At 43.0% G+C, this 24,498-nt stretch overlaps 2 protein-coding genes across 2 annotated transcripts in view; both read left to right on the top strand.

The window, feature by feature from the left end:
• The window catches only part of LOC128142990 (BPI fold-containing family C protein-like), a 32,708-nt gene extending 27,084 nt beyond the window's left edge, over positions 1 to 5,624 (top strand). Inside the window, 1 exon segment of the mRNA XM_052789789.1 lies at positions 381 to 5,624. Coding sequence (XP_052645749.1) covers positions 381 to 458 — 78 coding nt within the window. The 3' untranslated portion in view covers positions 459 to 5,624.
• A 1,709-nt stretch (positions 5,625 to 7,333) lies between these two features.
• On the top strand, positions 7,334 to 23,653 carry BPIFC (BPI fold containing family C). The gene is made up of 15 exons (XM_052789866.1): positions 7,334 to 8,143; positions 8,531 to 8,642; positions 8,769 to 8,897; positions 10,329 to 10,484; positions 11,285 to 11,348; positions 12,147 to 12,207; positions 13,115 to 13,206; positions 15,114 to 15,287; positions 15,998 to 16,051; positions 17,374 to 17,544; positions 18,094 to 18,161; positions 19,493 to 19,535; positions 20,378 to 20,441; positions 21,187 to 21,263; positions 22,841 to 23,653. Exons 1-15 carry the CDS (start codon positions 8,038 to 8,040, stop codon positions 22,880 to 22,882), a joined length of 1,413 nt encoding a protein of 470 aa, XP_052645826.1. The 5' UTR covers positions 7,334 to 8,037; the 3' UTR covers positions 22,883 to 23,653.
• The last annotated feature ends 845 nt before the right edge of the window (positions 23,654 to 24,498 follow it).

Raw genomic sequence — 24,498 nt, 5'->3', positions numbered from 1 at the left:
CTGGATCAAAAATGAGCCCTCTACCCCAGCAGTTGTAGGTTATAAAGGGTCCACCAGCCCTTTGGGATATGCCAGCATGGGGTATGCCGGCAGGGCTTAGGAGCATTGAGTGCATGAGTCCTCACTACTCTGACCGTTCTCTACTAAGGCTCATAGGCAACCTGAGTGTCTCAGTGGTGTTACTCAGCCTTCTGGAGGGTTTTATTAACTTACATCAGAGCCCATTCCTACCCTAAAGCTAACAAAAGTTCAGGAGGCATAAAGCCACTCTTGTCTCCTGCCCTGCTGAGGGGCTTACCATGGGATCTTGTCCCAGAATACTGATCCTGAATATGTCCGACTGAAATTTAAGGTAATTTTGCATGTTCTTCTTTCCTCAGGGTCATCTGGTGATTTCCACTGATGTTCACTACAAACGTGAGGAAGGGGGAGATGAGGACCTTCACAGTCACTCCTAATGTCCCTTTACTTTTAAACAACAAGAGAAAAATGTAGTCTCCCTTCTGCTGGCTTGTAGGGAGTAGATGCTATAACACTAGAAGCATGGCTTTTTGTCACTATTTTTAATGTTCTAGTAAAACTTCTTAATCACTTTTCACAAACTAAATCTGTTGGTTTTTAGTACAGTGAGCGTAGCTGAGTGTTACTGATGCTGTAGAAAACTTGTTGCAGCCTGATGAGAAGGGGTGACTGGTTCTTTTCACTACTTATAGACACCACATTTCATTAATTTTAGGAACCAGTTCTTGCATTATTCAATTTATCTCCATTAGTGTTAGCAAAACTTTGTGTATGCAGTGAGACCTTATTCTTCGCAAGAATTTCGCTATTTGTCCCTTTGTAACTGGATACCAAGAGTGGGAACAGGTTTATAAAATCCAGTGAATTACCATAGAATTATAGAAACATATCATCTAGTCCAGACACTGGCTCAAAACAGGACTAATTAGATCAGGTCGCTGAGGGCTGTGTCCAGTTGAGTCTTGAACCCCTCCAAGGATGGACATTCCACCAACCTCTCTGGGCAACCTGTTCCACTATTTAACTACCTTCAGAATAAAATTTTTTTTCCTAATATCTAATCAGTATTTTCTATGTTCCAACCTGTTCTGTTGCCTTTTGTCCTATTACCGCACACTTCCAAGAAGAGTCTGGCTCCATTTTCTCTGTATTCTCTGATCAAAAAGTTGTAGACACCAAAAAGCTCTTTCAAGCCCTCTCTTCTCCAGGCTGAACAGGCCTGATCTCTCAGACTCTCCTTGTAGGTCATGTTCTCCAGCCCCCTTGGTGGCACCTGCTGGACTTGATCCAGGATGTTGACATCCTTCTTGTACTGGGGAGCCCAAACTGGACACAGTACTCCAAATGCAAGTGTCAAACAGAGGGGAAGGATCACTTACCTGGACCTGCAGACTTATGTTCGACTTGTTGTCCACCAGGACTCCCAGATCCTTTTCTGCAGAGCTGCTTTCTAAACAGCCACCAGCTTGTACTGCTGCAGGGAGTTATTTCTTCCCAGATGCAAGACTTCACACTTGCTTTTGTTAACTTTATGTGGTTCCTGTCAGCTCACTTCTCCAGTTTGTCCAGGTTTCTCTGAATAGAAGCCCTGCCCTCCAGCATGTTGACTGCTCTCCCCAATTTGGTGTCATTCACAAACTTGCCGAGAGTGGACCCTGTCCCATCATCCAGCTGACATTAAACAGTATTGGTCACAGTACTGTTTCCTGTGGGACCTCACCTAGTTACTGGTCAACAGCTGGATTTTGCTGGTCAAAGCTCTTTGATTCTGGCAGTCCAGCCAATTTTCCACCTACCTTCTCCAGCCCATATGTCACCAACTTGGTGATGAGACTAAGGGAGACTGTCAAAGGCCTTGCGAAAATCAAGGTATAGAACATCCACTGCCCTCCACTTGTCCACAGTCCCAGTCAGCTCATCACTGAAAGCAATGAGGTTGGTCCGGAATGGTCTGCCCTTGGAAAACCCATGCTGGCTGCTCCCAGTCACCTTCTTATTCTTCATGTGCTTCAGAAATGGCTTCTAAGACATTTTGCTCTATAACCTTCCCAGGGACTGAGGTGAGACTGACTTCTCTGGATCATCCTCCTTGACCTTCTTGAAGACAGGTGTGACATCTGCCTTCTTCCAGTCATGAGGAACCCCTCTCAAGTGCCACAACTTTTTGAAGGTGATAGATAGACAGCAGCTTCACAATGAGATCAGCCGGGCAGAACCTTCAGCACCTCCAGATGCATCCTGCTTGGTCCCATGGATTTGTGTATGTCCAGCTGGGTTAAGTGAGCGTGAAGTCTGTCTTCCTCCACTGTGGGTGCTGCCCACAGACTCTGCTAGGAGCTCAGCGACCTGGGAGGCCAGAGAACAAGTCTTGCTAGTGAAAACGGCCTTTTCTGTGTCTCTTGTCACTAGTGTCCCGGCCCACTGAGCAATAAGCCCACATTCTCCTTAGCCTTCCTTCTACTATCGATGTACTTACAGAAACCTTTCCTGTTGCCCTTCACCTCCCAAACTAATTTCAGCTCCAACTGAACTTTGGCTTTTCTGACTTCATTCCTACATGTGCAAGCAATATCTTTGTGTTCCTTCCAAGTAGCTGGTCTCAGTTTCCATCTTCTGTATGCTTCCTTTTTGTGTTTGAGTTCACTCAGGAGCTCCATGTTCATCCATGCTGGCCTTCTGCCACAGTTGCTCAACTGTCTGAACATTGTAATGGACCGTTCTTATGCTCTGAGGCGGCTGCCCTTGAAGATTAGCCAGCTTTTCTGGGCCTCTGCTCTCCAGGGCAATTTCCCACAGATCCTGCCAAGCAGGTCCCTGAAATCTGCTCATCTCAAGTCTGTGGTTGTAATTCTGTTCTTTGTCTCGCTCGCTCCTCCCAGGATCTGAAACTCCACAGTCTCACGCTCACTGCAGCCAAGGCTGCCCTTGGCCTTTACATCATCCAGCAGTTCTTCCTTGTTTGCGAGTAGCTGCAGCTCTTCGAGGGTATCAATCTCCAAGTAATTCTGTACCGCTTGCATTTGTAAAATGGAGCTGGAAGATTTCTTTTGTCTTATGTCAGTGTCACCAGAGACATTCAACCAGGAGATAGTAAAAGTGTATGGAAAGGAAAACTAGTCTACAAATGTCACGCTACAGAAAGTTCAGTTCCAACGTGGGACAGAAATGTGGCTTGCATTTGATTTTTAGCTGAATCAGTTTATTTATCTAGCTGGCTGCTACAGTTTTTTACTAAAAAAAGCATCCTGAAACCCAACAGCAGTAAATCACAACAGGGCTTCCAGTTCATTGTGTTCTGTGGTAGGTGAAGAGTGACTAGAAAAAGAACAGAAAAAGAAGAACTCAAAAGAAATGGAGATTTTTAAATAGTTTGGTGTCCCTCATTGGTAACACTTCAGGCACTTTCTTCTGCCTATTTGGGGAAGAATTCATGAGATGGGGAAAAAGAGAACTAAAGCCCTGGTGCCCATCTCTCTTCCAATGGTGCTTCAGGACCGACGGACGAGTGTCATGGCCAGGTGGACCTTTTCAAACCAGAGCCGTGGCTTAGCACAACACTGCCCCTTAAGCTCTAGTCCTCTGGCTGTTGTTCACAAACAAAGAAATTGTTTCTCCTAGGACTAAAGAGGATGCTGTATACGCCAACAGTTCCCCTGTATCATCCTATACTTACCTACTGGTCAGTATACCATTTTGGATCTGGTATTGTTTCCTGATTGACAGAACCATGGAAGCAATGCATGTCCCTCAGTGTGCCGCAGACTAGAGCGCATGGAGAAAGGGGACAATTGGGGAGGCAGAGAATTGGGGATGTGCAGAAAGGGGACCGCTGGAGCACTGAGCCAGAGGCAACAACTGGACTCATGCAAAGCCAAAATGATCTGCAGAGATGCAGTACCAAGTCTCCATTGATTGCCATACTGATAAGCTCATTTGGTTTCTTGTATATTGGGTAAAAAGGATTGCAATCTATATCCCCTTCAGCATATAAATTGAAGCAAATTCTTGGTGGCTCAACAGAGAAAATGAAAAAAATAATTCCTTTTAGAGGTTCTTTGTAACACCTTGAAAGGTGAAAAGTTTGGGTGTAGAAACTATTTATAGCATATTTGAATGTGTTATCTGAATGTGTCTGCAAGCAGATATTTCGCTTTTACTGCTGTATTTGTGGAAAGAAATGATGAAACTGTTCTGAAAGCCTTAGTCCGTCTTTGTTAACTTTTGCTGAAAGTTTTATCTAAGCTGGGTGGTACTCCATTAGAAAAACCATAAAATGTTAAAAGGATATGATGAGGATAAGCTGAGATAGTTTTCAGACAATTCAGTTGTTTGTAAATCTTGGAGATCTATATGGATGGAAACAGTGGTGCTTTTCCCTTGCTGTGAAGGAACTGCAGAACTTGCGCAAAAAATTTAAAGGAGAGGTTTATGTAACTGAGGGTGTGATTTTTATTCATCCTCAGTTGCCAGAGATATAAATAATGAAATTATTATGCATGTGACTCCCTGTGGTGAACGTTAAATCTGTGTAAAGTATGAGTATTTGTTGACTGACTGACAAATGACTCTACCCTTTTCTATTCATGGATTGCACAATGAAGTGACTCAGATTGTCCAGCAAAGTGCTCCATGCCTGAGGGAATTTCCTTGGTTTACATGCAAGCTAATTGATTAAATCACCTTTTTGACAAGCCAAGTAGTACTGGTTAGCTAAAGTTAACTGCATAAGCAAGCAGAAGAAATAGAAAATATTGACTGCAAGGACTTGATACTATATATTTGCACCACATATATACACTATAATATATATATGCTAGAATACAGATACTGTATGTTTTATGGTTTTCTGTATCCTGAGCAATTTCGGAACAGATGGGCCTAGACAGTTGTTTTCCATCTGTTCTTCCTAGCAATGGCAAATTCATTTATTTCTTTCACAATATAGACCTGGCTATGAGTATCAGTCCTGTGGAACTACTGGAAGAGGCCCTCCACTGGGGTTTCCTCTCAGGTCCATCTGAAAAGTCAGTGCCGAAACGGTATGCCACAAAGGCAGCATGTCACCCTGAGCTCAGCATCCCAGCGCCTGAGCACCCCCACCCAACAGTTTACACTGCCCTCTGCTTAGTCCCTAAATGAAATTAGAGTGATAGATTTAACCTGGAACACCCAAAATAGTTTGGGACTTGACTGGAGAGGCCACTCCCTGTGTGATACTGCTGAAGATGGCAGTAATTGGCTCTCTTCAAGCTCACAGCTCTTTCCTTTAAGAGATGGGGTCGTGGCTACAGAGGGTTTTTCCTGCAGAATCCTCAGCCCCGTGGTCTGGCACAGCAAGGGTCTTCTCTTCGGCCTTCGGAGGAGCGGTATGGTAACAAATACATTGTGATTACTCTTTGTTGTGGAGTGGCTTTGTTGGGAAGAGATAGATGTAGCTAAATCTGGCTAAATTTTGAGATTTTAAGTTATGAGAACTATGCCTATGCCAAAGATGCATTTCCTTCCAGTACTTTGTTTTTGTTCTACACGTGAAGTGTGTTTCTTTCACGTCTCAGTTTCTGTCAGTTAAAATTAAAAAGAAATTAGTCTTACTAAAAGGCAAAGGTGTTCTGTGGGCTTACTTGGAACTGTTACACAAAAATGAAGTCAATGTTATCTCATAATTTTACAGTTTGCTTAAGTTGTGATCGTGACTGAAAATATTTTAGAGGTTCGAGGTATGTTATTACCTCTGATAATGAAACAGCTAGCGAAAGATGCAGCAACATCAAAACAATTTTTCAGGTATTAGGAGAGAGGCAATTGTGTGTTTCTAGATGGTTTCATCCCAGCTGTCCAACAGCCCTGTGGTAACTAAAGAAATTTTTTACATAAATGTAATGCTAGAAAAGACACTGTCATGTATTTTCAGCTGTCCATAATGCAGTGTAGTAGCTGGGAATAAGGAGAACCGTAATAATGTGACCTGTTTGCTATTCACACTATCATCAACCTCAGATGACAGATAACTCCACAGAGAACTGCTCCCAGCTCTGGGGGAAAAAAATCCCTCAAAACTGTTCTCTGATTTTGTCCAGTTTGGTTTTAAACTTCTCCATCAAGCTGGCTTCTCCCGCTCTCCCCGGGAGACCTTGCTGGCAGCAACAGCTTCTGACTTTCACACTACATGCAGCCTGTGGTTCAGCATAGCTCCATCTCGATTTAAATCCAGTCACAGAAGTCCCTGGGATGGGAATTTGCTTCACTTATTCACTACCCGTATGGTAAATCCTGTAGAGCCACCGAGGACTGCAGTGTGACATGCATGAGAAGGTAGGGAGAGCCAAGTGACCATCCACTGCATAGCCGGTCAGTGGTGCCACCCCTACCTTTTCTTTATTGTGGGTTTCTGCTTGGTTTTTGGGGGGTTGGGGTTTTGGGGGGGAGGTAGGGGGTGTGCGTGCTGTTGGGTTTTTTTTCATGCCATCAAAGGGAGTGACAGGTCTCGCTCACGGTATTATAGAAAAGCTGCCATTAGCAGAACTTACTGTCAGAAAGTAAATTGTCTCTAGTTATTGACAAGTTACTTGTTGGCATTGTCCAGAAGATGGGTGTCTTTCAGAAGGTATCTGTGTCTTTGGGAGCATGTTCTCTAGTGAAGAATGACCAGGTGGTGTGGGGGCTCCCCATTAATTGAAGGATCACCCCACAACCATACAGTGATTGGTCACCACTAGCACATTATATATATATAATAGTATAGGTAGCATTATATATATATATATATATAGTATAGATTTTATATATATATATCTGGTATAGGTTCAGCTTACCTACCTTGACCCATCTCAGAGGTAGACATTGAATCCTGTAGTTACAGGAGGAAGATAAGCAGCACTCCCCATAGGGCAATTTGTTTTAAGGTAGGTGGGATGTATCCCTCCCCACTGTAATGATGACTGTCTTAGATGAGAGACCTAACTTTTGAATGGCTCTAATTAAATAAAAACAGTCCCACACAAGTATATTGGGGAAGGGCAAGCTTCTCTGAATAATAAATGATTTTTTTTTTTTTTTTGTCCTGGACATTAAGTCACTGTCCCAGGCTATGAGTATCGCCTTAAAACTTTTGAAAGGAAATTATAAAAGAGCAGAGTCTGTTGCTGATGGGCACAAACAAGTTAAGGGAAACAAGAGACGAGTAATAATACATAAATTATTAGTAAAGGCACTTATGTTGCCTTTATTAATTTGTTCAGTGTTCAAAATATTTTATAAGAAGTCCCTATCTGTGAATGGACAACAAGGCTGTGGTTCTCCATGGGCAAAAAAGTGGTTTAATGGGAATGAAAAAAGCAAAAATAAATGTCCATTTGACCATGAAGTTTGCAAGGAGAGGTTTTGGATAAAACTTAATATATTTATTAAAATGCAGACTAGGGGATATGAAAACATTGTCTGCTGGCACAAAATTATTTTCTTTTGTTGACTGTTGGGAGGGAACATAAAGGGCTTCTCAAAGTTGTGGCTAAGATCTTAATATGTGGTTCCTAAGGTGTGCTTATCTATGTTTATAAGTAAATGACCTGATCAGGTTTTCCAAAGTGCAAAGTCCCAGTAACAGTTGAATCACCAGGAGTCACTGAGAGCTCCAGACATTTGGGGAAAAATAAGCTACTTATTTCACTAACTAGAAGGAGAAAAAATTACAGCTTAAAAATTCAGTGCCACTTCCCTTTCAACAGGGTTTGTCCAGGAGGATGTATCCCAAGTGCTTTCTCCACTCCCTATGACAGTGAATAGGCTGACTTTTCTCCTCTACCCCAAGGAGTTCCATTTTGCTAACAGTCTGTGCAGAACAGGTCCTCTCTTCCACTGTTGCTGGGCTTTCCACTTTATCCATTCTGGAGGGAAAGCTGGTGTCCGAACAGCTCACTCCAGGGAGGGAAAATGGAGTACAGCCGCCATGTGACAGCATGAACAACTTCTGCTATCATTATAAGTATTTATTAACAGGTCCTGTAAAAACCAAGGAAGATGGTGAAGATTTGCTGTTCTCTCCTCCTCTTAAGTTTGCTCAGTGGGCAACTCAACGCCAACCCCGGACTCAAAGTGAGGATCACCCAGAAGGGGTTGGAATATGGTATGTGTGATGTTTTCACGACCTGGTGGTGGTATTGCATTGAATCCTGGTATGACAGACATCTTGGGAAGCAATGGCAGCGGAAAGAAATGACCTGATCACAGGCTATAAAGAAAAGGAAAGTTTAAAAGCACAATATAGCAGATACAGTAAGCTGCCTGACAGCATTGTACATCATATTGAGGTTCATTTGATCTCAGATAATGAATCAGTAAGTCCAACTCTTGCCATGACTAGAAGTGAGATCTGAAATACCACTGCTGGGTCTCAAATGAGATACCCTCTTCTTTCTGACTCTGTGTCTATCCCATCTAAGCCAGAAGCATAAAAACTATAAACTCCCAGGCAGTAACAAAGGCAACTGAACTGATTGCTGTTTTCCTGTAGCCAAGGAGGTTGGGCTGGAAATCCTGAAGCAGAATATGGAGAAGGACCATTTCCCCGATTTGAGTGGCTATGAGAAATTTGGGCTTGGTAATGTCAAATACAACATCTCACGGTAAGTATTCTCTCCGGGGGCAATTTGTGTTTAACTGAAATTTGAATCTTGTTTTGCGTTCACCCTGACTTGTGAAATATAAACTTTTCCTTTTCTTTTCTCCCCCTTATCTCCTTCATTCTCTAGAATACACATCACTGCTGTTGAATTCCCCAGTGCTTCCATCTCCCTCATACCTGGGACTGGGATAAAACTGGTGATTGGAAATGCTTCTCTAACCATCGATATGAACTGGAACATAAGGACCTGGATGTTGTACGTACAGCTTCATGTGTGCTGGGATTTTTCTTGATGGAGAATACAAAGATAAAAATGCAAAGTTTAGTTTTTCTTGTGACCTCTTCATGGGAAAGGTGCTCTTTAACAGCTAGTATCAGTAACCCAGGAGTACAGACTGGTCTTTCTCTACAGGTCTGCTGGTGGGAGACAGCCCCCGCCCCCTCAGCCATGAGCGCTGATAAAAACCCATGGCTGAGAAGCCCCTCTGTGAATAGTAAAGGATTGATGCTCTAGCTGAATGCTGTTGTTGTCCAGCCTGCCAGCTAATGACACATTTAGAAAAATTGTAGTATGGTGGATCACGGTCTGGTATAATAAACCCTCCCAGTGCAGCTACACTGTTAGAAACCCTGTGCTATGCCTCCAAGAGATACAGTTCAAAAGCTGATGGAAAATGGACAACCAAGTGGCAATATCCTTAGAGCAGGCTCCACACCTTCCTAGTCCCAGGCTGTTTCAGAGGAAATAAACCCCTCTTCCTCTTCCCCTGACTCCCATTACCTATTTGCTAAACTGACTGAATTACAGCAGTCTCTGATCTGCACTTCTGGGCTTCTGCTGTCAGGGACAGCGAGGACTGGCTGCTTGCAAGGGGAGGGAACCCTGGAGCTGAGGGTGATGGCATGGCAGGAGGCAAGTACCCAAGACTGGCAAGCAGAGCAGGTTAGTGGCAGTGACTAGGAACTGCCACCAGTCCAGATTGCTGGGCAAGTCAATAATGAAGGGGCAGAATGAGGCAAAGCCAGGAAGTCAAGCCAGCAAAGCACTGTCAAAATTGACTAAGTACATGGTCACACATAGGTGTACCTACGACATAGCTTGAGCAAAGACCTGAGCTCCAATGCAGCTCACAAACCAAGGGTAGAGACCCCCAATGAGGCTTTTCACAGCTGTTTCTCACAACCAAGTTATGAACAACTTGATCCAAAATAACACAGCTTCGCTGTACTGGAGCTGGTCTTGAGCATGGGCTGCCAAACCCTTGGGAGGGGTGGGGAAGGGGGCACAGAGCCCATTGGGGCACTCCAGGCTCTGAATTGGGTTTGTATGGACCCTCTTCAAACACCAATAGATTAGATCCCAGTACAGCTCTCTTGCCCTATCTTATATCAGGCTTATCCCAGTTCCCTCTGCTGTGGGCACAGGTCTTGTAAATCGTACAAAATACTTTAAAAAAAGTGAATTATTTACTTTCCCAAATCCACCATTTTCCAAAACTTCTAGCTGGAAATCTGTGTAGAATACTTGATTCTTTGCAGATCCTATTAAAATCCATTTTCATTATAAACAATGCAATAAAAAGTATTCAGGTAACTTCATCTTCAGTGAACAGAAAAGAGTCTGTTTGAGAGTTACTCTTGAACATTCATTAAAAATAGGTTGTTTATATATTTTTACTTTATGCAGCAAAGACAGTGGAAGAAGCACAGTCTACATTTCAAAGGTGTTTGTTACTGCAATCTTTTCAACACCCCTGGATAATACAGGTCATACATCAATAGCACTTACCAGCTGCCGGACAACTTCTGGTGATATAGACATCAAGCTGAGTGGAAAGAGTGGGTAAGTGGAAGAGATCTGTATATGCTGTGGGAGAAAATAACTGTCAATGAATGGCACAAAGATAACTTCACAAAATAGGGCACCCAGAATTGCTTTTAGGAGTCTATGTGCACCACAGATGAGAATCAGGGCCCTAATCCAGTGTTCAAATGGCCAAATTTGACCTTTGTCCTTGTATTTGTGCACACTGTAGCTTGAGTAGAGGATAAAGACAGCATCAAACAATCCCTTGTACTTCTTGAGCACTCAGTTCTTTCCAATTACTGCTCTAATCTTCAACACTAGGTAGAAGTTACAGGCTTGTACTATGTTTTAAATGCTCTTAGTCACAGTTCTATAAAAACTGAACAGAACCAGACTGCTCTCTGTTGGGCCTCTGTTTACAACCCTGTGTAACATTATTTCATTGTTTTCTTGTACTTCTCTCACTGTCTGAATACAACTCTTGTCACCTGGTTTGGGGTTTTTTGTTTGTTTGTTTGTTTATTTTTACTTGTATTGGAAGTTGCTAGTGCAGAGGCTACTTATTTTTTCTGTTTGTACATACATGATGGTGGTAATATGAAGAATTCCTTATTCATAAAAATGAATCTACCCAGGCTAATTGCTGAGATGCCTACTGGTGAAATTATCTCCTTTGAGAGGGTGGCTCTCTGATAGTTGTTACATTTCAGAAAGCTCCTTTGTGTTCTAGAATATCACACTCAGAGGCCATTAAATTCATGTTCTGAAGAGATACCAGATTTCCTGTTAATGGCTGTCATACTTGACCCATGAATTGCTTTCTTCCTCTCCTCTAGCTTCCTGCGTAACTTCTTTATCAAGTATCTGAAGAAACCTATTCACAGGAGCCTGGTCACTAATGTAAGCCTTTCAAATTGTGTAGGGGAGGGGTTTAAGGAGTATGACTTTCACAAGTCAGTGCTGTGAACTTGGCAAAGGACAAACTAGAAAAATAATATAGTTCTATTCTGGTCTGATCAGCAGAGTCACCATTTTACCAACCAGAAATGCTTCCAGATAAAGTGCCCAGTTCATGGCCAAAATATTGACTAGTCCACAGCTAGGTTCAACCAAGGCAACAGGAGGGCTGGAAAAGCCAGTACAGAATAAGTCTCTGCCCGTGTACCTACAGGTATCCTGGGTTTGGGGTAATTTTTATACTCAGCAGACAAAACATGCATTGGATGATGCATAGAGATGTTGTAGTACCTGACCTGATAGTACGACATATTTAAACTTCATCATATCAAAGAGGTGCATAGTTCTGATGACAACCTGCCCAGGGCCTCTGAGAGGAACCAGAGCTTGAGATGGCTGTGATTCTGCCCCAGGACAGGGATCTTTTCTCCTGTGAGACCAATGTGAGATCTCTGTCTCCTCCTTGTGCTATTAAGGCTGTGGTTTTGTCACCCCCATCAGGCTGCCTTTGACAACTCTTCACTTTGCTGCCTAAAGGCAGCTCTGACATAGGATGTGTTTACATTGCATCAGGTAGAAACCTTGGGGACCCAGTTAGCTGCAGAAAAGCTAGTTTAGGCGTTTTGACAAACAAATGCTGCAGTGTGTGTCACATAAGCAGAAAGATTTGCTGGCACACAGGTAAGAGGCGCTTACAGGTCCATGCTAATCCGGCCATAACTTGAGTATGATTTTATACAGTCATGTCCCAACATCAGATCTGGGATCCAGTTGATAGATGAAGACCTCCGATCACTGAATGGTGAGTCACTAGTGACATCTTTTCCTTCTGCTTTCTCTCTCCAGTTCAGTGGTATCAGACCCTCCGATCTGTCTGCTCCCTTGCTTACAGGACCACAGTTAAATAAAGGGAGTGGTACTTGGACAAGAAAAGGATATTTCTGAGAAGCCAAGGACTTGGGAGTGATTCTCAACTTGCAAATGTGGCAGTGTGCACTTCTGTTGTCAGAAATGCCACTTAAAGGCCACACAGCACTGATGCTAAGGCAGTTTTCCCTTCCCTCCCATGCTCTGAGTCCTCCTGCACGCGTAGCAATTCACAAGCTGAAGCCTGCTCTCCTAGCCTGCCTGGAACTTTAAGTTTTACTTGCCTATTTATCAGATTTGCCAAAAGCAAAATGAAAAAGCTCCTTTGTAAAAAAGCTTCTCGCTTTAACCATTTTGGGTTAGATTTGCAGGCGTTTAAGACCCCCAAAGTGTTGGGAAGATACCATGTACAAAACACAAGTACCTAAGCAGATCAGGCACTCACCTTTCTGGGAAAGTACTTGCAAGTTAGATGCACTCTGGATACTCTCAGAACTGCTTGACAAGAAATCCCAACACCACATTATGCCCTGAAGCACTGGTATGGCCATTTCCTTTTTTTGGTTAGACCAAATTTACTTTTCCACAATGAGAAAACATTAGACAAACTAAAGAAGGTGCTTCAAAGAAGGTGCCACTAGAAACATCAAGCCTTAGGTCAGAATGCATGTTAGGAGGTCCCTGGTTGTGTTTCTCCCTACTCTTTGGAAGAACTTGTGTCATTCTCCTTCAGGAACTGGCTTAGTTTTAAGTATAAATAAAATTGTATACTTTACAATTGTAAAATTGTATCTGTGCTTTTTATAATATTGGGTATTTTGTCTTATCTACCACCCTTACAGTCCTAATGCCGATTGATGATTTGGCTGAAGTAGACTACTCCTTAAATAGCTTGCCAGCAGTATTCCAACCATTCATTGACCTGGACTTAAAGGTAATTGCCTGTAGTGCTATTTGCCAAGATTGCTATGGGTTTTGTTATTGTATGATCCACTTTCTAAGATGAACATGATTGCTGTTCTGAACATTAAGACTTAGTATCTGAGAAGACAGACATTTCAAAGCACTATTGCATTTGGTATTGTAATAATTTTTAACAATCCTGTTGTAAAATTAATTATTTAAAAGCCACATCCTTTTTTTTAATTGCTGTTGGATTGGTTATAGCACATAGAGAGCAGTAAAAGTTGACTAAGCAAGTTAGAAGAAAAAGAGAAAGGAGAGAAAAAAGGTATTCAATTTCATCCTTCTCTCACTGTTGATTAATATCTGGGACTTCTTTGTTCAGTCAGTCAGGGGAAGATCTCTACACCTTGCACTAACTAGATGTCTCTGCTGTCAGATGAGAGAGGAAAAGAAAGAGCAAGACTATAGGAGCAAGAATTAAGCCTCTGGCATCTTGAATGGGAAGACAGAAGACCCTTGAAAAAGCATGGGAGCCCAAGGAGTGCTGCTGAGTTCAAAGGCTTCAAAGTTTCTTTCAAATAAAGGAAAAAATCTCCTTACGTATTAAAACTAAAATCAGACTAGTTCCTAATTCTAGAATGGCTTGATTGCCATTCTGTGTAAGGTGATTTGGTTGAGGGTAGTTATCATCATCATAGTATCTAAGTTCCTTAATTAACTTTAAGATGCCTTGCACTAGGTGCTCTACAAAGGGAGAACAAAAAGACAGTCTTGTCACAAAAATCTTATAAATTAAGTATAAACAAGAGACAACCGGGAAACAAGAGAGGCAGGAACACAAAGGAACAATAAGCCAGCATCAGTCGGTATGGTAGACACTGGTCTCGGCACACCAGAACTGCGGCTGCTGTCAAGCTCTTCTGGGTATTGTAGCAACTAGATTTTAAGCAGGGATTTGAGGTAGACTAGAGAGGTAATTGTCATGGCTGTTTACAAGGCTACTCTCCCCCATAAGATGCAACATGGGGGAAAAATACAAAGCGAGTGACTGTTAAATCCAGCAAGTGAGGATTGAACGGTGAGGTCATGGGCAAAGCAACTCAGCACTTTGTAAGCGTTTTGATAGTCCTTAAAAGGCAACACAAAATTTAGATGTAGACGGGGAGGAGCTGAGAAAATAAAGACACACAGAATACATTTGAGATGAAACAGAAAAGGGGAACTAATAAAAGGGATATAAAAAAATCTTAATCTCCAAGTGCCTTCCTCACTTTAAATCAGTTTTTTCTTTTTGTTTCATCTGGGGTGCGTTTGGAAGTATTAGATCTGCAAGCCTTGGCTCATACCATGGGTAGTGCAAAAGACAACATAGGTGTTTTTAGGATTGTCTGACATAACTCTCCTTTCTCTCTCATAGGCATTCTTTTGTCTGCACAAGTTACCAACTTGCTTCTGGGTAGAATAAGGTGCTGATTCTGACCTAGAAAGACCTCTGGTTTTAGAGATCCATCTTGTAACTGAGGCCATTGGATAGCTCTAGGTGGCAGTTCTCAGATTTAAATTTCTACAGATGGGGAAAGGAGAAAGTAAAGCTTTTCAATAAGGAGGAGCCTTAGTCATGCTCTTCATGCGATGTGTAGACCCTTAATTTAGAGGCTTTGTTTTCTGAGGTGGTAGACTGTCTTCAGTAGCTGATCAGCATCTCAAAATATAGATCTCAGGTGTCATCTGTGAAAGTGTCAAATCTCTGGAATTCATCTTCACCATCTGCTTGAAAGCACCAAGGCTTCAGGATGTACTACAAAGGCTATGTACCCACTTATACACCAAATTAATAGCTTAAGCAAGGGAAAGGAAAGTGGCATTAATTGTCTGCAGTCACTTTAAAGGTGTATTTTCACTCTGATTTTTTTTATCTCTGCCAATACCTCTCAGGGGATAGTCTACCCAGCTGGAAACTACACTGGCCCTCCCTATGTGGCAGCTCCCTTCACCATCCCAGACCAAAGCGACTCCATGCTCCACCTTGCCTTCTCTGAGTATTTCTTTCAGACCTCCTCATTTGCTTACTACACCGCAGGGGCCTTCAGCATCACCATTGCAGAGGAGGTGAGTAGGACGCAGAAGAATGGGGTCAGAGTGGCTCGGGTCAGCCAAGATGGGGCTTTGGCCTGCCAGTTGTCAGTACGTGGTAGTATAAAGCTGCTAATTGGCCTGTGAAGTCCTAAGACAGTAGATCAGAAACACTGGGGTACTGTTACGCTCTTTTATTATGCTCTATACAGATGCCTCAGGCCATAGCCAGGGTGCCTAGTTCCACTAAGCAAGGTACCAAATACTGGCAGTTTTACTACAAAAAAGAAGGGTTCTGTAGACCTGAGGCATAGACTTTTCTGAGATGGACAGAGGATTTACTCTGGGGAATTTAGCAGCCTCAGTGGCTGTTTTCTGAGGGGTCCTTACAGACTGAAAGTACTACAGGGGCCATGGAAGCAAAGCATATGTCAAAGCACAATAGCTGTGGCTTGGAGGCTAGCAGACTTGGCTAGCCTGTCTCCAGGAGGTTCAGTAAGTCCCAAAGCCTATAGATTGCAGCCCAAACTATAATGATATTAAGCGTTTGCTCTCCCAGGAAGTATTTTGGCATATATTATTGGGAATCAGCTTTAAGTATAATGAGTCCCTTAAGAATATTTCTGAGAGGTACAAAATCAAAGATTCATTGAAATGACAGTAATAATGCATTTAGAGAAAAGCTGACCACAAAGGTCAAATCTGGTAAACTCATTTGTTTTCTTATAATTTTTTTTTTTCTCCAGACTTGCAGCTATTTTAATATAAGCACCGAGATATTTGGCAGTATCATCCCTGAGGTGAGTATCATTACTTCCACAAACTCTTAGGGAACCACCCAGTGTGGGTGTCAGACACCTCACTGCCGGTGTATCCCAAAGGCTTGCAGAGCCAGCGGGGCTCTTGCACTGGAGAAGTGGGCCCATGTATGCCTCATAACAGCAGAGCAGATGGGACTTGTCACCTCCCAACCCCACAATGAGTTGAATGACTTGCACTCTTACCAAACTTGGCCCATAACCTTGCACATCAATCTTTACTCTGGGCACTGTGCCCAAGCCACAGCTGTTCCCACCTAAAACCAGCTCTAGGCAGGAAAAAGCTTTCAGTCATGAGTCCTGCTTTGAGAGACTTCTGAGAGGGCCTCAGCTCAGAAATAACACCTTTCTCCTGCCCAGATCTGCATAATTGTCTTTGCTTCACTGCTAGCCTGTGACTGACTAGCAGAAAGGAATCCAGTAAAGACCTGGGAAGGGGCTGTAGTGGCCATGTGCAGGAAACCGAGCTAACAGATGGGCAGGAAACATTACATCTGTAGAACAGACAAGGCAGATGCACAGGATTTCCATTTATTTTAGGTGGAGGAGATGAATATAACAGGACAGAGAATATGAGCATGCAAGGCTTCCACCAGCCTTCTCAGACAGATGGAGAAACCAAAAATGACTGTAAGAGACCCTAGGCCATGAATGCCAAGGTTGAATGAAATTAGACTCATGGTTCAAAGAACTTCACATCCTTGTTTGCTTCCTGGTTGATATTAAGTTCCTCCCTCAGAAATCTAAGAATGCTCCACGGGCAGTCATCGTATGGTCTTCTCTGTAAAATGCCATGAGCGTTGATGCTAGTATTCTACCCCCTCTGTTCTAAGTAAAGAACTTGGTGAGCCTACTTGCTCTCCAGGCAATGGACAGAGTAAGGTTCCTCTGAGGACAGTCCAGAGCAGGAACCTGTCTCATGAAATGGGTGAATCTCAAAGGGAATGACTCATGAGCTCTTTTATTGTGTGACTTAAACGTCACATTCATGTTCCATTCCTTTCTTATGTTCACAAACAAGTATTTAATTTCTCTCAAAGTGATACAGAAGAAATCATATTCCTAGAGTGGAAGGAACTTTCCACTGCATTCCTGATGTGGCCAAGACTCTTAATTTATCACCACAGAAAACTTCTACTTTCTGCTTGCTTGAAAGACTCTTACGTTAGCAGCTGTCCTTAACTTTATCTTAAGGAACTACTTCAAAATGATTGCTTCAAGAATGAGAAAATGCAGTATTATCATCTGTTCTCCAAGAAAAGCTTTTTTCTGTCTTTTTTTTTTTTTGTCTTGGAACCTTACAGGTAGCGAAATATTCAGTTACACCCTACCCAGTGATGTTGAAGCTAACAGCTACTGAAATACCTATCATCAGCTTAGAGCAGGATTCCTTCACGGTAGAGATTTGGGGCTCCATGGAGGTGTTTGCTGTTCTGCCAGACTCAGCCACCCAGTCGTTGTTCACAATGAACATAGTAAGTACAGTGAAAAAGGTGACATTTAACTCAGGGTTAAATATGTTTGTTCCTTCCTTCTGTTAAAACTCTGTACAAGAAACAAAGTGCCAGATTTCTAGTCCTTAAACATGCAAATGCCCCTTAGTCACAAGTGGTGCCTGTGTGGCCTCACTTAACCTATAGGGTATTTCTATGGTGAAGAACATTTTCCTATAGATGGACAAAAATCCAAACATATAGCAACTCTGATTAACCAAAGTTTTGTTCTCTGGAATGACAGTTCTGCAGGCATGAGTCATGCCTCTTGGCAACTTGTTCATTTCACTAATCAAAGGCATTTTCAGTCAAATCTCATTACCCACATTTCAGCTCTTGTCGGTGCCATTCAGATAAGCAGACATTTACTGTGTGCAGCCTTGCATGGACCATGGGCTAGGGAGAAAGTTGCATCTACATGAAACAGCTTCCATACATAACTGGAAGATGGTATTTCTGTATTTGTGACTAATTCACAGCAAGGGTCCTCGGTTTTTGTGTCTGGTAACCCATGGCTTCTTTCTTCTGCAGGCAGCCAACACCAGCATTGCTCTGAATATATTTGACCAGAAATTGATGGGCTCACTATGTTTGAACAGGTAATTCAAGCTGGGATGGAAAGGATTTCCAGCCATCTGGAAGTGTTAGCAATCCCAACATTAGCAGTTTAGGCACACATGATAAGATAACCATAATTTAATGAATGTGTTTCCCTGGTGAGTTCATCTGCATTAGATTCTCTAATTCTTTATGTGGCTGTACCTGTACAGTTAGTTTAGAGGAGTCACAGAGAAGCTTCCTGACAACTGCCACAGTCCCCGAGGGATTGCCCACCAGCTGTGGATTGCTGCAGGGCAGTGGTCTCATTGGACTTTTCTGTTCCTGACATCTACGCTCCCCTCTGGGCTAGCTCAATGAAGTGTGCAGGGCAGTTGTGATGACCATAAATCATTTGAGAGCTTCCCTCATCCCTTTCCAGCTGGCAAGATGCAACTGCTTTCTAGCCCACCTGTGTCACTAGGAAAGTGCAGAGGAGTCCAGGATGTGGAAAAGGATCTGGACCCCGCAGTTCCCCTGCGCTGATATTCTTATAGCAAAGATTCTCCAGCTAAGACACTGCAACTCCCAAGGGTCAGAAAGCTGGAGACCAGAGGCTTGGGCATTTAGACATCTAAAATGTCACGTTTTATAGAGAGAAGCTCTGTATACCAGGACCTCACAGCTGGGAATTGGGACCTTGATTTCACAAAAGTCCCTTGGGAAGACAGAGGGTTAAGAACATGCAGAGTTCATCAGGGCACAGAGATCTTAGGAATTTAAGGAGGATAGTGCTGTTAGCATTTTTTGCAGGAACATTCAGAGTGAAAAATCTAGACCATGCTAAGAGCTGGGACTCTGGTTCTGTGGAAACTCACAAATCATGTTTTGAACACATGTTTGGATACTTGAATATGTACTGAATAAGTATTTGAATTTGGAAACAGAGACATTACCAACACAGCCATCAGCAGCATTACCATACGATGAACAGAATTTCTCTTCCCACCCCGGTAAGGCTCACATCAAAGCATTATGTAGATATATACCAAAACCCTTGCAAAATATCTGAGAGCCTGCAAATCCTTGATGCTAGCCCTGGTAAAATCAATTGTCAGTAGGATTTCCAAAAAGAGCACAGAGGGAGAAGCGCACTCACATTGCTGGCTACAGCCCTTCTAGCATATTCTTTTGCATGCATGCTTAGCAATGCCCTAAGAAAACCACCTCTTCCTCTATGAGGCAGTATGCATTGTGTAAAATATATTGCTTCCAAAGTCTCTTCACAGATGTTTCTTAAGGCCTGGAGCTCTACAGCAGTGACTGCACATGACTAGAATAACGTGTGTTTATCCTTTCTAGTGATTCATCTTGTTTCGCTTCTTTCCCTCAGGCTCCAGTTCTCGCTAGCCCACTCCAATGTTGGCTTTTTCGAGGTAAGCGGATAGTTTAAGCACATAGGAAATGCAAACCAGGAATATCAGTGATATCAAGGCTAAAGAGTAAGCAGCTAAATTTTATTTGTATTTCTAAATCATTTGGCTTCATTCCTGGGTAGCTCTTTTCCCATCTTCTGGCAGCCACCTCTCTGCTGTTGACTTAAAAGTATATTCTTTGGGGCAAGTTAGTGCTCTGAAGATGAGATATTCTGTAGTTTCCCTGACTGGTGTATCATATTTCGTCAGTAAGCAGGGAGATCTCTCGAACCATAACAGTGAAACGCACAGTAGTAATCTGAACTGTAGCAGCAGACAGAGCGGTGTGCTAAGTGATCACATGCACTACTGAGGCAGAGGCACTCCATGTGGTGCTCATCACAGATGCTTGGAATTACAGCAGGGAATGGGAGCCAAAATACTGGTCTCAGATGCCCGGAATAGTGCAGTTGTAGCCTTGCATGGGAACACCCTGCCTCCTCAGAGAGTCATGTAATTCTGAGTATAATCACTAAGTTCTGAGTAGCTGAGGAGAAAGGATTAAAACTGTTCTGGTCCTGCTTTGCTATTGGTGATAAATTATCTCACAAATAAAGGAAATAGACTGCTTTAAATGAAAATGTTGTCCAAGCATGACCAGAGCCATTTGCATTTTGCATCTCACTTCCTTTGCATCATTCCAAAGACTTAAGATCCAACAGTCACTTTAGATTATGACTCTTTTGGGCCAAATGAGAACTAAAAGTCAAACGTGAGCCTACTAACTCCATCCAGGATTAGGGCATGACAGTTCTACCGCTATCAAGAAGTGATGGCTAACTCAGTTTTCTTGTCTGTGGCAGATCTCGCTTCTGGAGAACATCCTGTCTTACGTTTTACAGACTGAAGTCATTCCATCAGCTAATGGTAAGGCTCTATTTCAAAGCATCAGTTAAAAGCATCCAGCAGAGTGGATGATTCTAGGAACTTCTACTGACTTTCTGCTTAAGTTTCCAGTTCCCATTAACTTGAGTGGAAAATGACCATCAGCCAGTAAGCAGTGGAAGGGGAAGATTGATTTGTAGGGGTGTAAGTATGCCCTCTCACTGGCACTGTTCTGCAAAAAGGGCTTGGAAATTCGTAATTCATTGGCCTTTGCCTCGCTCAAGGTGGCCTTGATGCATCAGTGAGAAGCATGTCTCTAGTCTGCACACCTGCCTGAGGCCACAGTGTGTGAAATGTATTCCTCTTTATTAGACCAGCACAGGGCTTTTGCCTCTCATAAATCTTATTTAAGGCCCTGGAGGGAGACACAGCTTTGTGCCAGCCCTCTGTACTGGGATGAACTTTGCCTTCCTTAATTAATAGAGACAAATGAGAACAGGTCCTAATGACACTAGAGCTGTATTAACAATCCCCCAGGTCACTAGGGACAAATCAACATGAAATGCCTTGGTTTGGCTGCAACACTCTGCCAAGAGAAAAGCATCTGTAATTCTTTTTTCCCATTGGTAAATGAGCATCGTGTCTACCTCCCAGGGCTGCTTGTGAGACTAAGAGGTTAATTGTTGTAAATGACCTAGAAATCTCTGGACAAACAGGGTTGTTGAAGGGCAGGTATTTATATCTTTCCAATGCATACCTAAATCATTGTGTTTGTCTATTTTTTAAGCTAAACTGTCAAAAGGATTCCCTCTTCCCAATCTGGCCAATGTTACTTTGACGAGACCTCACATTACAATTGTACAGGTGAGATTTTGACACTCTCATGAAAAGGATTTTTTTTTTTTTGTCTAGGCATTTATTCACCTTCTGTCTGTACAAGAAACTTGCTGGATTTGAGCTAGTTAAGCAGTAAAAAGCCACGGGTTTAAAACGAGATCTGTAACAGTGGTAAAATTCTATTAGAAGCAAATTTATCTTTCTTTGAGAGGAAAAGCTAGAACTGCATTAAATACATAACCATGGAGTGATCAAATGCACAGCTTGCTCAGCCTTTCCAGCTGCAATTGGGTGTGAAAACAGGTTTACCTTTAACATTTCATTCAAGTTTGGCCAATCAAATTAAATTAGTTATCACTATCCATGCTGTCCTGATGAATTTAACAGGAATAGTTGAAATATAAGAGGGAGGTGAATTCAATTTTATGTACCTAGAATGACTGCATTTTGTTAATAACTGGTGATAACGGCTGAGGCTATTGGTCAGTAGTAGTTAGTGAGCTCTCAGAAAATATTCTTTGCCTTCTGGTTATTCTTCTCCAAATCACGCCGTATTCTGTGCCTCTCGCAACACTCTCTAGCCCTTAGTTTGAACATACAGAATGTTGCTAGGCAATCAACCAGTACAAGGGCATTGCTGACAAATGAACTCCCAGAAAATGGGTAAGCCACTTACATTTCTCCACTTGTTTACCCACTTCTCAGTGATTTTCAGCTCTTGCAGAGACAGTCTCGAATCCTTGTTTGTGGTTAAGCACAAAGCACAACTCAGGAAAGAAACACAAAGGGGTTTTTTAATCTTTCTTTGCATTCCACATACCTGGCAGCAGCCAGCTATTCAGTCCCTACAAAATATAATTGCTTGGAGACTACTTTCAGTGGCACTAGTTGCCAACAACCTTGTAGGCTAATTATGAGCGAAGGATATTAGTGGTTCTGTGGGGCCCATTCCTCACCTCACTTTAATCAGTCTCCTCATGAGCAACTAGGAATGAGAGAGGGCACAGGAGAATTGCTGCACTCTATCAATGTGAATGGGATTCCTATTGAAAAGCTAATTCTAGTCTCCACTTCCAGTCCCAGTCTGTTGGCTATGGTCAATAGGAAGAAAGACAATTCTTCCCACTTTTCATAGATAACCACATTAGACTGTGATGGGCTGCTCTCTGCAGGTTCATTGCTCTCTATGCACTGACAATGGGGGAAACTTTAAGGACAAGTTTAGGTTAGATGGCTAATTCCTAGGTGGCTCAAATTAGGTAAAAAATAATCCCACCTTGTGATGATTGCCTAGTTGCCTCAAGGCTCAGATGAACTTTCCTGTGTAGGCTGTATGATCTTTAGATGTCCCTTCTGTTGCTAGCATGGTACAAAGGGATAGCACCCATGGAAAGATGGGACTCTTTTGCAAAGTTCAAAGGACAGAGTTTAACAAAACTTGTTACTTCCAAGGCTGAGCTGTTTTCAGTAGGTTTTCTGACCTTTAACACCAGGATTGAGTTGAAATTAAAAAAAAAAAAAAAAAAGCCCACAACAAAACCAACCAAAGAACCACTTTCACTTTGTAATTCATAGCACTTCAGTGACTGTTGTTCTCCCCACAGGGATACCTGTTGATTTCTACTGATGTCCACTACAAACACTAAAGGAGAAGAGAGACCATTTGTTAAGCATGAACTTCAAAACAATAGTGTGACTTTGAAGGCTAAAAACTGTCCAGTTCCGCTGAAATGTGTAACTTGAGCTCTGACAAGGGCGATGTTATCCGGGTTGGGACAAGGGGGGATGCGGGGAGGCAAAGAAAGCTGATGGAATGGTTAGGCTGTACAGTGGAGGAGAACATATGACACATGCTTGACATTATTTATTCTGGAGTTTAACCGCTGCAAAAATGTTTTTAAGATTAATGCCTCTCTTGAAATACAGTCTTGTCTATACACTTCCAGAAAGGTGCTGCAATCTCTCGAAGGAAAAGTACGTTGTCAAAATGCTGCTAGGGCAAGCATGCCTGCTAATCTGTTTCTACTGTAACTATCTTAAATAACTTCCTTCTGAACACAATGCACTAAGTATGAAGTGAGCCCTCTCCACAACTACAACAGACTGGGAAGTGTCCCAATTACAATGGGAACAAAATCTTAGCAGTGTCTTAACTAAACTGTTAACATAAATCTTAACAAAGACACAGAAGCAGTCCAGGAAGTGAGACAAAAGTGGCACTGCTACTGCCTTTGATAGTCCCTCTGCCCCTGTGACACTTCAAATCCTTGTGTCTGTCATGTCCCCTGTTATTGCTTAGCCAGGTTAGATACACTTAACTCCTTGAATGTTTCTGTGCAAGTCTAATCCTCCAACATCTTTGTCAGCATTTCTCTAGATTGAAATAGTTACAAATACTTTACTTCTTACTTCATTTTGGTATGTTGTCTTACCTTCTTTCTTTCTCTCCCTTCAATACTTTATTAGCATGCAAATCTGAACACAGTTCTGCAGAGGGCTGTACTGGCCCAGCAATGCTTAGGTGCTTGTATTTGGGCCAAGCCTGAATGGAAAGCAGGCTCAGGCCTCCCAAACTAGCACCAGCAGAGGAGAAACAAAGGCTGTAATGCCAAGTCCCACTCTGTTTTGCTGCTTTTGTGAGCCCTAAACCACCCCTACACAAAGCCCCATCAGCCTGGCGTGATGCCCAAACCCTAGCCATCCCCGCACCTCTCACTCCTCGACAGGAGCCCTTTTCAAGCCAAGACTGTACAGCAAAAAGCTCTTTTCCTCATGCTGAGAAACACAGTTGACGATGGGGTGCAAGCAGCTCTTGCCCGACTGTTGTAACTGAGCAAACTCCCCCGTCCACCCGCAGTGGAGTGGTACCTAAACACCCTATGGGCCGAAACCGCCCTGCCCCAGGGAGATGGCACACACAGACACACAGCTTTTGTTAGCCACAGGCACGTGAAATACCACTTGTTTCTTCCACAAAGCCAGCCCAGAAGTCGTATGTCGTGTGAGGGAGGAGGCTGCCAGGCACAAACCCAATTTCCTTCACCCTAGCACGGCCTAGGCCTGCGCTTGCCTTCATATGCCCTCGCCCCAAGGGGACCGGCTGCCCCAGCCGCTCCAGTGCTGAGGCAGACGGCTGTGGCACATGGGGACTCGACCCCTCTCTCCGCTAGGCTGGAGCATCTCCAGCCCTCACGGCGTTGCACCCTGCCCGTCCTGAGGTAGGGGTGAGGGAGCGACAGGGCGTAAGCAAGCCGGCTGACCA

Source organism: Harpia harpyja, chromosome 6, assembly GCF_026419915.1.
Source record: "Harpia harpyja isolate bHarHar1 chromosome 6, bHarHar1 primary haplotype, whole genome shotgun sequence".
Taxonomy (NCBI): domain Eukaryota; kingdom Metazoa; phylum Chordata; class Aves; order Accipitriformes; family Accipitridae; genus Harpia; species Harpia harpyja.
The sequence above is the reverse complement of the archived record's forward strand: the minus strand, read 5'-3'. Positions and strand labels throughout refer to the sequence as shown.

Excerpts from the sequence above, each read along its gene's own strand:
- BPIFC (XM_052789866.1), top strand. The coding sequence starts at position 8,038 with ATGGTGAAGATTTGCTGTTCTCTCCTCCTCTTAAGTTTGCTCAGTGGG. Across the intron at positions 12,208-13,114 it reads AGACCTCCGATCACTGAATG|TCCTAATGCCGATTGATGAT; the intron begins GTGAGTCACTAG and ends CCACCCTTACAG. Across the intron at positions 19,536-20,377 it reads CCAATGTTGGCTTTTTCGAG|ATCTCGCTTCTGGAGAACAT; the intron begins GTAAGCGGATAG and ends TGTCTGTGGCAG.